The sequence below is a fragment of the Montipora capricornis genome, chromosome 10 (assembly GCF_036669925.1).
Source record: "Montipora capricornis isolate CH-2021 chromosome 10, ASM3666992v2, whole genome shotgun sequence".
NCBI classification, from domain to species: Eukaryota; Metazoa; Cnidaria; class Anthozoa; order Scleractinia; family Acroporidae; genus Montipora; species Montipora capricornis.
The window spans coordinates 13,781,659-13,794,158 of record NC_090892.1 but is presented as its reverse complement, the minus strand read 5'-3'; the positions used below and the strand labels follow the sequence as shown (position 1 = coordinate 13,794,158).

General features: G+C 38.5%; 2 protein-coding genes across 3 annotated transcripts in view; one reads left to right on the top strand and one right to left on the bottom strand.

Moving 5' to 3' along the window:
• LOC138021412 (cytochrome c oxidase assembly protein COX18, mitochondrial-like) overlaps positions 1–12,500 on the top strand; it is a 401,574-nt gene that overhangs the window by 221,118 nt on the left and 167,956 nt on the right. The gene's annotated exons all lie outside the window — the stretch shown is intronic.
• On the bottom strand, positions 4,711–8,160 carry LOC138022351 (trace amine-associated receptor 9-like). The gene is made up of 2 exons (XM_068869463.1): positions 8,053–8,160; positions 4,711–5,903 (listed from the first exon to the last, which is right to left on the bottom strand). The coding sequence occupies exon 2, from the start codon at positions 5,897–5,899 to the stop codon at positions 4,970–4,972; it is 930 nt and encodes a 309-aa protein (XP_068725564.1). The 5' UTR covers positions 5,900–5,903; positions 8,053–8,160; the 3' UTR covers positions 4,711–4,969.

Sequence of the window (12,500 nt, the reverse complement as noted above, 5' to 3'; positions counted from 1 at the left end):
TTAAAAAAAAAAAGCGTTCCCATATTATCAAAAGGAACACATTTTTAGGAACAATAGTTCTCAAATCATCCATTAAGGTCCAATTTGTTCTGCTTGGGATTTATTTAAAGCTACTTAGCTACACGGAAAGGAAAGAAGTCGAAACAAGGATGCGACATCCGGGAAGCGAACTCAGGACCTCTTGCACCAAGGCCGCTTACTAACCGACTGTGCCATCTTTGCCCCTGATAGAAAAGAACTCATTTTTAGGAACAATATTTCTCGAATCATCCATTAAGGTCCAATTTGTTCCGCTCGTAATTCGGAACTCGGAACAATTGGTTCCTTTTTAACACTAAAGGACCATTTTGTTCCGTATTTTTATTAAAAAAAAAAAGCGTTCCCATATTATCAAAAGGAACACATTTTTAGGAACAATAGTTCTCAAATCATCCATTACGGTCCAATTTGTTCTGCTCGGGATTTATTTAAAGCTACTTAGCTACACGGAAATGAAAGAAGTCGAAACAAGGATGCAAGCTCCGGGAATCGAACTCAGGACCTCTTGCAGCAAGGCAGCTTACTAACCTACTGTGCCATCTTTGTCCCTGATAGAAAAGAAGTCATTTTTAGGAACAATATTTCTCGAATCATCCATTAAGGTCCAATTTGTTCCGCTCGTAATTCGGAACTCGGAACAATTGGTTCCTTTTTAACACTAAAGGACCATTTTGTTTCGTATTTTTATTAAAAAAAAAAGCGTTCCCATATTATCAAAAGGAACACATTTTTAGGAACAATAGTTCTCAAATCATCCATTTAAGGTCCAATTTGTTCCGCTCGGGATTCGGAACTCGGAACAGTTGGTTCTCATGCGATAAAAGTAAAGTAAAGTAAAGTAACGATATTTAACGTCGTCGTCAAGGCCGCGTACTAACCGACTGTGCCATCTTGGCCCCTGATAGAAAGGAACTCATTTTTAGGAACAATATTTCTCGAATCATCCATTAAGGTCCAATCTGTTCCGCTCGGAATTCGGAACTCGAAACAATTGGTTCCCATGTTGTAGATAGGAACACATTTTTTTTTGGAACTATACACCTTTTACTGTTCATTTACGCATTTCGAATAAACGATTGTATGGAGGTGCAATTGATTGTGCGTCTCCATGCAAATTGATTATTTTATGTCTCTAATACGCCATTGATTGTCACACTATGCAATTGATTTTCTGTTAGTGTTAATGATTAACCATTGCGCGAGATTGAAAGGATATTTGTTATCTTTGATTGTCCAAAGGTGCAATGGTTCATCCGTTGATGCTATTGAATGTTAATTCACATGCAAATAGCGTTATTGAAAGTTCGTTCGCGTTATTGAAGTTCATGGAAGTGCTAATGAACGTAGTTTCGACTGTTGACGTAAATGAATGTATCTTTTGCGTAAATGAACAGCAAAAGGTGTAGTTCCCAGATCACCCATTAAGGTCCAATTTGTTCCGCTTGGGATTAGGAATTCGGAACAATTGGTTCTCTTTTTAACAATAAAGGACCATTTTGTTCCGTATCTTTATAAAAGCACGTTCCCATTTTATCAAAAGGAACACATGTTTAGGAACAATAGTTCCCAAATCACCCATTAAGGACCAATTTGTTCCGCTGGGGATTCGGAACTCGGAACAATTGGTTCCCCTTTTATCAATGAAGGACCATTTTGTTCCCAAGTAGTATGAAAGCACGTTCCGAATTCATCAAAAGGAACACAAAAAAGAGGAACAATCTGTTCTCGCTTTTCAAGAGGGGACCGTTCCAGAACCAAGAAAAGGAACACCTTTGAAAAACAAAATGCGCTCAAAAACATCGCTAGTTAAAAAGAAAGAAGCCAAAAAGCGACTAAAAGATCACTTTGTGGAACACAATCGAATGCCGAAATTTTGCTGACGAAATACAACACTCAACTCAAAAAAGGAAACAAAATTGAAATTTGGGAAATGTTATAGAGCCTTTTCTTTATGGCTAGTAAAGGTGGTTTCCTTTACAACGGTCTGATGCTTCCGGAGATGATACCTTAGAGTGTGTAAACAGTCCAATTCTCTGTCTCCAGGCAGTTATTCCAATCCCCATCTTCTGCTTGAACCCAAAGGTATAAGCAAAAGAAAAGAACTGTAAATAATATTCGTCTGTAACCCTATACATATATCCATATATATATACATTTATCTGTAATCTTAAACCTAGTTTGCTCATGGCATATATTTGAACTTCAAAAAATTGTAACGGCAAATCATTTAACTCCCTCAAGAAGTCAGGCCGTGCCTGACGAAAAATTGGTAAATCAAAAAATATTTATCCTCACACCAGTATACGTACAACCAGCTTTGCAGTATTATTTTGTTTTGAATCTTAAACTATAAACATTAGGAAACTTGGACCAGGTTTCTGCCATCTTTATCATACCTTTAATCAATATTTTTTTTTTGTGCTATTGAATGTTCTTTCAAAAAGTCTCTTTAATGATATTATGGATTACCCGTTTCATTTGATTTTCTATGGCTTTTGATCCGATTTTATAGTCACAATTTAGTAAAGTAACTGGTCTCGAATTTTTGCAAAAAAACGAGCTTTTGTTTTGCTCTTTATGAAAGAAGCAGTTGAAAGCATTGAAAAATAAGGCAAAAATATCCCAGAACACCTTGTAAATACTTTAAGAATCACTAATGCTTATCTTTAATCGGTTTCAACTGCACTTGCTGGTTGTGGACTGAGTCTTTCAATCCTTCCCGAAAAACTTTTTGCACGCTTGTGCAATGTTTTCAAATGAAATCGTCCGTTCGCGATTTTCCTTGTGGTGAGGAGATAATTTAGTCACGCTTCGACTCCTTTGTGAGAAAACAGACTTGCGGCAAGGGCAAATGAAAGCTATCTCTTACTTTTGGAATGACTGCTTCATCACTCTATTGCATGGTATGCAACGTGTGAAGCCTCGTAACAGATTACAAGATATTTTCTGATTTCATATGTTGGGGGACTGGAATCCAGTTTAGTTGTTTGCCGGACGGAGGTGGTGCGCCGGTAGCGCCAGTGTCGAGGCTCTGTCCACGCTAATGCGTTTTCGTTTGAAAACGCATACAATTTGATGAATTTAATCCTTCTGTCCACACTAAAACAAATGAGCGTGTTAATCGAAACCGCATCGATTTGAAAACGATCTCGAAAGTGGAGACAAATAAAAACGCCTACATATCGTTTTCGTCTGGACAGTCGAAAACGCATCGAAATGAAAAGGATGACGTCATCCCCACCACGTGAGTTGCACTCATTAAAACATGCTTTACCTAATATTACTAGCGAACTTGTTTGGGGCTTACCTTGCTCTATTTAACCAAAATGAAGTTGTCTACAGGTTTCAAACTCGCACTACGGGAAATGCAGAAAATATCACAGCCGTATCTCTTTCGAGGATATTTTTCAACTTACGAAACAGCATGTCATTAACAGTTTTTGAGCGCTTTCGAGCGTTTACGTGCGGACAGTTGAAAACGCGGGGAAAACGGTAGTATGGACGCAGATCAGTAGATGCAATTTCGATGACACCGAAACCGGATACTTTTGAACACGCATTAGTGTGAACGGGGCCTAAATTTCTTTAAAATAGCGGATATAAATGGAAAAAAATATCAGGATGCCACTGGAACTGTGCGAGTGCATTATGTTTAGTTTTCGTTTATAGGTTCGACCACGTTTACTATAATTAGTTTTCTATCAAATGGGATTGTCGCGCAGATCATTTAAAGTGCGTTGTATTTTTGTCACTTCCTAACTTTTTCTGGATTTTGCTTAGTTTAGTCTCACGTTTTCTGTATTAATATCTATGTTTTTATTTACAAATTTTGCAGTGAATTGTGCCGTTAAAGAAAAAGTCAAATTCAAACTGCATTCAATTGCAGGTGTTAAATTAATCCAGATAATTCCAAGCTTTTGCAGCTTAGTGGCGCCCCATCAAGTGATTCAAGTTCTTTTTCTTGTTGTTTAGCGGATTTTTAACAGTAACTTTCACATTTTATCGAATCTGAATAAAGTTATTGTTTTCAGTACATTAGATTATACATGGCGCAAACCGGCACAACTGAAATGATGGTAGATGGTAGATGCCGTAAACGGAAAAAGCTTTTGCATGTCTTACGTTGGGACTTCTTCTGAACCTGTTTGAAGAAAGGGTTCCTGACAAAAGACTCAGGATTGACCCGCAACATATACTAACAAGTCATGCGCAGTGTCTTGGGTTCGGTTTTTGTGCACTTTAGTTTCCTTTTTTCGCGCAGATCAAAACAGAGTGGTGGCAAAGATTTCTGATACGTGAGAATAAAACCAGGAAATCTCGCCAGATAATGATGTCTAACATCTGAGTGTTATGTCAACAGTAATACTTCTTCTGGCAATTTGTTACCAAGTTTGCTAGTTTAACTTGTGCAATTATGAGGCAACTTGTGGATGTCACTAACTTTTTGCCTCATTTTTTTTGTGACTAAATTGCGTTGTTCTCTGATAAAAGAACATGTATTTAATTATCAGTTATATCATAGCTTGGGTACCCCCTTAGCTGGAAGGAACAACATTAAAGTGAACACTCACTCTGCCGGAGAAGGTGGAAGATGATAATAATCACGTCACATTTCAACCTGAATATACTTTTTACATTCGTGTTTTTTAAGTTGTTGACACTTAGGTTAATAAGCATTTTCCAATTCAAGTTTTAATTATTCAACTATCTACATTGCATTATGAGTATTATAGGAAATAACTAAGCTCGTTTCCTGGAATCGATATCAAGCGATTGCATAACATCCTGATTTGCGAGAGGGCGCGCATGCAGTACGACCTAAAGAGCGTCTTTTACTGTTACGGACCGAGCAAACTCTTTGATAGATTGATACCCAACTCAAGCAAATTGAGATCATCGGAAGCAAGAGTCATAGAAGTTAAGAGTCACTTTAAGGAAAATCCTGAGCTCGTGGTGTACAGCCCAAAAATGAAGAGATAGCTCTTTTGAATTCTGGGATTCTGTAGGCATAGAAAATGGGATTGACTAGTGAATTGGCATAAACTAAAGAAATCGAAAAGGAATGCAAATGAATTGTTTGACTGGAAAAGCCAGAATAAGTTCGTTTGGAGAATATGAGGAAAAAAGAAAGATTGTGCGGCAGCAGCAACGCTAAAGATAAAGCTGTCACTATGAATAGTGTTTTGGTCAGTTTTCTTTCTCGACTCACTGCGCCGTTGTGGTGAGGATGAGTTCCACAGTACATTTTGGCCACGATCGATGTATAAGAAATGACGATAATAAATAAGCAACAAACAAATATTGACAGATATGAGTACATTTCACCGCCTAATGTAAAGAGGACATATAAGTACATGCAAGCGGAGTTTAGCACAGCGGTAAGCCAAACGAACGCAACAGATGCTCCAAATATCCATTTTTTGAGGAGACGATGCGTAAATGGACGAAACGTGGCGTGCATCCGCTCCAAAGAAATAACGGCAAGGTTTGCCACCGAAGCTAATGGAAAGAGCATAAGGACAACCAGTAAAATACTTTCCCCGGCTGGCGACAAATAGTACTCCCATAGGCTGCATGTACGACCTGATCTGAACACGTCTACGCTCAGCGTGATCACCCCTATACATATGTCTGCAACTGCCAGGCTGATCACCAAGTACATACCACGCTTGTGAAGACGGGGCTCTTTGAGGTAAACAATGACAGCAAGGGAATTGACCGTTACTATGGCAATACCTACAGTACAAAGTACTGTAAGCCAAGCAATGCAAACCCATGGAGAAAACTTGACGGTCGTTAATTGTCCTTCAAGCAATGTTTCATTTGGCTTATCCAAGGAATCGTCAGCCATCTTATCCATCCAGCTATAGAAAGAGAGCACATACAAGGAAATCTTAGACTTTTTATAGAAATCTTAATTAAGTAAGCAAGAACGACGGCATCGGATACGAGAACGTGAACTAGAATTTACCTGTGCGCTATTGTAATCATTTTGCCGTTTATCCAAGTCGTTAATTCAGCATGGAAAGAGTGTGCCAACTTCTCCAGGAAAAAATGTTATGAACAATGTGGATTTGTGGAGAAAAAATTGTAAATTTATTTTCGAAGGCTTGTGTCCTTCAGATTGTCTTTTTATTATTATCATTATTTTGATTTAAGGTCGTTGTTCTCAAGACGAGAATGGCAGATAAATATGCAGGGCAAGCAGAGGCATTTTTTTGCATATAAAAGCCATTACTTTGTGGGGTTTAGTTGTCACCCGAAACAGTGAGCACAAATTTGCATTGGTCATTCCATTTTTTCCTGTTTGTGATACGTCCTATAATTTTAGGACTGTAAGTTTACTCTCCCAGTAATGATAACGTTAATCATTCATTAATAAAAATAATGGATAAACAACGGCCCACCACGCCGAGAAAGAGATCTCAAACAATGTTGCTAAGACGGAGAGAAATTCATTGCCCAGAGGAAATAAATGGATTTACGCTGAATGCGACATGCTTAGTTAGTCATTTCCCATATGTTGCAGTTTGGGCATTCCTGTCATCCGGGAATTTCTCTACATCTTTGACCATATGCGCAAGCTAGGCTGAGGCTGATTCAAGAGAGTCAAGTTCAAACAAATGTTGAATTCGACTGTGTTAATGTATGGATAGCCTGTGTACAGCCGCCCGCTCTCCGAAAAAAACAATTGGAGAGGAGCGATGCTCCTCTGACAGGCTAGGTATGGAGAGTTCCGTAGACTTCGATGGGAACCTGGGTAAACGACCAAGTTCACCAGAAGTTCATTTAGCTCGCGGATTTCAGTATCCATCCTGTGTTACGTTAGCCGTGTGCTCGTAACCTGAGATCAGGCCCATTTTTAGCTTCGCCCATATGTTCTCTTATGTCGTCGCTCGCTAAAATTGGGCCTGACCAAAAGTCTCTCAAGAATTCCGGACGGTCGGCCGACGCAAAATCTTGATCTGATTGGCTGTTGAAACGCCGGAAGTGAAAATGCCATTGTGATTGCGCGGAGCTCTCGCAAAGTCCTCGAGACTAATCCACTTTGCGAGTCCATCTTTAACACTGTTCATACTCCATCAAAAAATTGACGGCCAAACTTATCATGATTTCACGGCGCGCAATTCTAGAAATACACTGCAACTGAAGATATTACCCAAACAAATCACCAAAGAAACCTTCATCGGCAAACACGTTAAAGAAATAATGTATTTCTCTTTTTTTTTTCTTTACAAATCTATTGCCAAACCGTCCAACGACAAAATGCTAGGTTATCTCAATTACAAATTAAGATGTCAAGCTTAAAAGATTGCATATTCAATGAAGTTCGGAGGAAGAATTACACCGGCCTTTGCCGCAATATAGTCGTCGAAAAGGTACAGAAAATAAAATTCCCCATGCTTTGAATGTGTTTTTCTCAAATTAAAGCCAACGGTAACTTTCGAATTCGTTTATAATATTCTTCCCACAGTAATTAACTGTGGTCAAAACTAAAATAGCCGTCCACGCGTGTAGTGGTGTAATGGAAGTAAATTTGATTGGCCGATGAAGGACAAGTCAATCAATCAAAAAAAGTGGGCGGAAGGAATTTCGAAGAGGAATTTGGTCAGGCTCTATTTTTCGTTTCGCCAACTCCACATTACGTACCAGGCGAAACTAAAATAGAGCCTGATCGCAGGTTATTTGCTCGATTTTTCCCCGCATGGATCCATTTTTACTTATTAGATTTTTCCAAGTAGTTTGCATATTTTCAAGAATATTTCCGCATCGGCCTTTAAGCCTCATTGCATCAAATTCTCTTCGATTATCATATTTCTTCTTGTCAGCCTTTAGTTACCCATAAGCTGTTAAATGTTCCTTTCAGTAAAAACTTCCTAGCTGGAAGACTTGCCAGCGAAATATTTGCTCCTGGAAAAAGTTCGCTGACTACCTCATATTATGTGCCAAAAATAACCTTTCGAAAAGGCAAGGGGATAATTATTGAAACGACTAAAAGAAAACCGTCCTTACCTTGATTTATCGTAGCACTGGAACTGTTGCGTTGTAGACAAATGGGAAAAGGGAAACGTGCAGGCAAAGTGTGAAAGAAATGAACTGAACTAAAAAGCAGACTAGGACTCATGAGAAGTGACTGCAGCATCTGCAGCAGAAAACTTCAGGTGTGTTGCGTTTTACGTCAAAATTAGGGCTGAAGAAACGCATTGATATTTGGGCAACCTGTCAACAGCTTTCGAAAATCGATTGCTTTGCATAATGAAAGAAAGGAAAAAGTAAACACTATAACGAACACTTGTCACCGAAGACAGTTTATTTCAACACATCTGTGTTAAAAACTACATTCTTGTTGCATCGTTTTGTGAAATAGGTACCTACGATGTAAAGTTAATGTAAATGATGATTCGAGGAATTACAGAAACGTTCCGTAAAGATTGCCTAAAATGAATGAGAGAAACTGAAGTAAATCGACAATAGTTTTAGTTATTTAGGGCGTACTATTAGAATAATAAACGACTTGGGCTAAGCTTATATGCTAGAGGCCGGAAACTGGTTAAAACTGCTGTTATAGAACAATTTTAACCACTTTTCAGGCAAGAAAGTAGTTTTTTGTTCCTTATCGTTTCGGTTTTTTTGTTCTCAATGCATGCAATTATTAATCCATATTGAAGTAGGTTGGCAGTCGTATCAGTTGCAGCAGTCATATTTTCTGCTGTTTTGAACAATCAAGACCGTGTAGGAACTGCTTTAATTAAAAGGTACGTAATCGAGTCAAGAAAGTCGATCCTGCTGCAGTAGTGTCACTCGCTTTGTATTGTTTTTACAGGTACCTTCGATTGCGTCCAACGAAGTCGAGAGTTTGTCATCTGATATGTCTACAGTAAAACGTGTCCTAGCAATTGCAATTAAGTTTGAACTCTAATGAATCACGCGTTTTTGATGTGGTGCACGCCTCACGCTTGTAAAGAATCACCAAATTGCAAGTGAGGCTCGTTTGTTATTAAATGATTTTTTGCGGCTTCAAGCTCCAATTATTCTTATCCTTTTTACACTGTATCCTGGCGACAAAAAAAATGGAAACTTTTCAGAACTTTTATCGTGTACTCCATGAACAAACAGAATAAGTTATTTTGCAGCAAAATTTATTGAGCCATTGAAAATTTGAAAACAATAATGTTTGTTGTCTTGGTGAAAATTAAAAGTAGAATCGCGAAATCCACATTTCCAACATCATTAAGAGAAAGCTTAGGTTAATATACTTCCAGTGCTCCGAGACAGTCGTTTGGAGGTTTTGACGTAATAAGAAAATACGGATTCGAAGATTTTAGGGAAACTTAAACTGACATTTAACTTAATTATCCTTTAGAAAACTGTAAATATGTAATATAAACATAATATAATGATATCATATACTTTCAGTTCTATAGGGAAGAATTAAATTAAAAGATTAAATTTTCGCAAAATCCGCGACATCTCTTTCCGCGATTGTTAGAAAAAACCTTTAGTCGACTGTGTCGCAGCACTGGAAATACTGACGAAGCTTTTTCTTACTGCTGTTGGAAATAGAGGATTTCAAAGGTAAAGGTAACGGTAAAGTCACTTGATTTAACGTCGGTAGTTCCTTCAGTTACGAGGCTGGTATCAATGGAAGCCGACGGTGCACCCTTTACCCCCCTCCCTCTGTCAGTGCTCCGTTTTACGGGTATTTAAAGCTATAGCTACAAGGATCAGAGGAAAGTCGAAACAGACGTTGAAGTCACCGAGGATCGAACCGGGGACCTCTCGCTCCGAAAGCCGCGCACTAGCCATCTGAGCAACGACTGCTCTTCCAAGCGGGGATTTTGAGGAAATTTGTAGTTCTTGTTGTTTTTTTTTTCCTTCGTTTTTACTCGTGGATATATCCTCGAGTTTTGGGGAGGTTCTTTATGCAAATGTGCCATACCTGCGTAACCTGCGCTCTAATAAGCCAATCAAGATGGATAATCACTGTTCGCCAGGTTGTGCGCTGCCATTTCTGTATGTCGCTTTTATACTTGAATGTTTGAGCACCTTCCGCTGCATTTAGAAGCAAGAAACGGAAGAATTAAAGAAATGGTTTTCTTCGAAGGTGACTGCAAAATATTCTGAACAAGTACAGATTGGTGCAATTAATTGTGCACCTCCTTTCACTGACCAACGCGAAGACTTTAATGAGGCCCTGACAGGGTAAATTCCGACAAGCGACATGGCCCAAAAAGTAGCGACGGCACATAAAATGAAATTCCGACAAAGACATCCTTTCCCAGCAAAATTCCGACAGTAACGTCAAGGCCGAGAATGAGCCGATTAAAACCCCGATACGAGTGATTTTAAAATTCAGACAAGTGACACGGGACGCCTCCTTATCAGGGCCTCTTTAATACATGTAGGAATAAGCAAGATAGATGGATGGAATCTTCATTAAAACATACGAAGTGTTAAAAAGTGGTTACCATAAAATCCGTATAGATGGTTTGCAACCAATCTCTAGAGACAGAGATAACAAGGCTGCAATGTACAATTACTGGTGGACGAATATTGGAGCTAATATTAATGAGAGATCTTACCAACATGGCGGCGATGATGTAACGTGAAAACCGTGACCTATAAACCAAAGCTATATTAACTACATACAATAAAAAAAAAGAACTACAGTAGGTCACAATCAATTTAAAATGAGTATATGCGTAAAATTAAGATTACCCTTTGCTAATGCCGATAGTATGAGAAGCTAGTCTTCTCACAAATTGCTTCAAAGAAGTTTCTTCTTTATAAGAGTATACAGCAAATCATTACAAAATTTCGCGCCAGTGAATTCAAAACGATTTCTGTAATAACTAGTGCGACATTTTGGAAGCGTAATGTTCAGATTGGACGATCGCAGGCCGTAGTCGTTTATAGAAGAGTTAAAAAATCGTTTAAAAGTCTCTGACATTTACATATACTGGAAAGACTATTTAAGATTTTTAACATCATTGGGTATTTTCGAGCAAGAACCACCGGTAATAATACATGCTCCAGTATTTTGAAGGTTTTGTAAATTAGCCATTTTTGTTTCAACCCAAACAACAGAGCAGTAAGTGAAATATGGTTCCATTATTGCCCTATATATCCGCATTAGGTTTTGGCAATTTTCAGAACTGACTTAACCCTTTTTAAAATACTTAACTTACTAGTGACCTTTTGTCTAATAGTAATGTTATTCAATACGTGGGAATTCCATGTCAGTTAATTTTTTCTCAATTTTAACACCAAGGCATTTCACCTCTAGGTAATTCAGTGTCATGCAAAGGAATGGCGATACCCCCTTCGAGGCCAGCACTCTTTGTCTCGAGCCTATCACCATGCATGTAAAATCAGACTACAACGCATTTAGAGTAAACCTATTTCTAGACCACCAAGCAAGGAACTATAGAGTTAAGATCGTCAGACATTTTATGCTGCAAAGTTGGTAGAGTTACAACTCGAAAACGTCAAATCCGTGTCATCAAGAAAGTATCTCGTGACTCCATACTTAAGACATGCAGAAATGTTATTTACATGAATGAGGAAGAGTAGCGAGCCTACAAGTGGAACCTTGTGGAACCCCACACTTTTCCAATTTAAAAGCTTAAGCCACCGCAAGGCCATGTAGCCTGCCTGATTCTCAGATGTATTTTGGTACAACTGCCACTTATCAACTGACATTATGTTTCCTAAAATATACGATCTTTTCCGAAAATAACAAGTTGAAAATATTAATATCGGAGCAGTCTTGACAAGTTCCAGAAACAAAACATACACAGTCACTGAACGGTCTACAACAATATGCCAAGAGTGTATATTGTTCCAACACTACCGTGATTTTGCTCAGAGTTTAAGCTACTTTCTCATTCCTCGAATCATTGTCGCATTAAATATACATCGTAGGTACCTATAGTCACAAACAATGCAAAAAGAATGTGGTTTTTCAACACAGGTTGTGTTTGAATAAGCGGAACTCAGTGATAGTCCGTCGTTACTGCTTATTTTTCCTTAAATTGTCTCATCAGGCCAGATCAATCTCTATATTGGTAAGCTATTGACACGAAGGTTGCCCAAATATTAATGCATTTATTCAGCTGTAAGATCACGTAAAAGGACACAGCGAGCTTTCTGGTCCCGTGCTGCTTTAACTTCTCGTTAATCCCAGTTGGTTTAGTTCACTTGTTTCGTGACCTGCAAGTTTCCCCGTTGCAGTTCCAGTGCTACTATAAATCAAGGTAAGGTCTGGGTTTCCTTTTAACCGTTTAAATACTGAAGCCAAAGTGCACATAATATGAGACGAGTTCACGCTCTTGATTGCATCATGGGTAATCAGGGCAACATGGCGGGATATTCAAAGGTTTGTATGGAAATTCAAAGCAAAATATATATTCTGTACATGTCTCTAGTTTATAGACTTTCTCCTTCATAAACCAAACAAA

Excerpts from the sequence above, each read along its gene's own strand:
- LOC138022351 (XM_068869463.1), bottom strand. The coding sequence starts at position 5,899 with ATGGATAAGATGGCTGACGATTCCTTGGATAAGCCAAATGAAACATTG.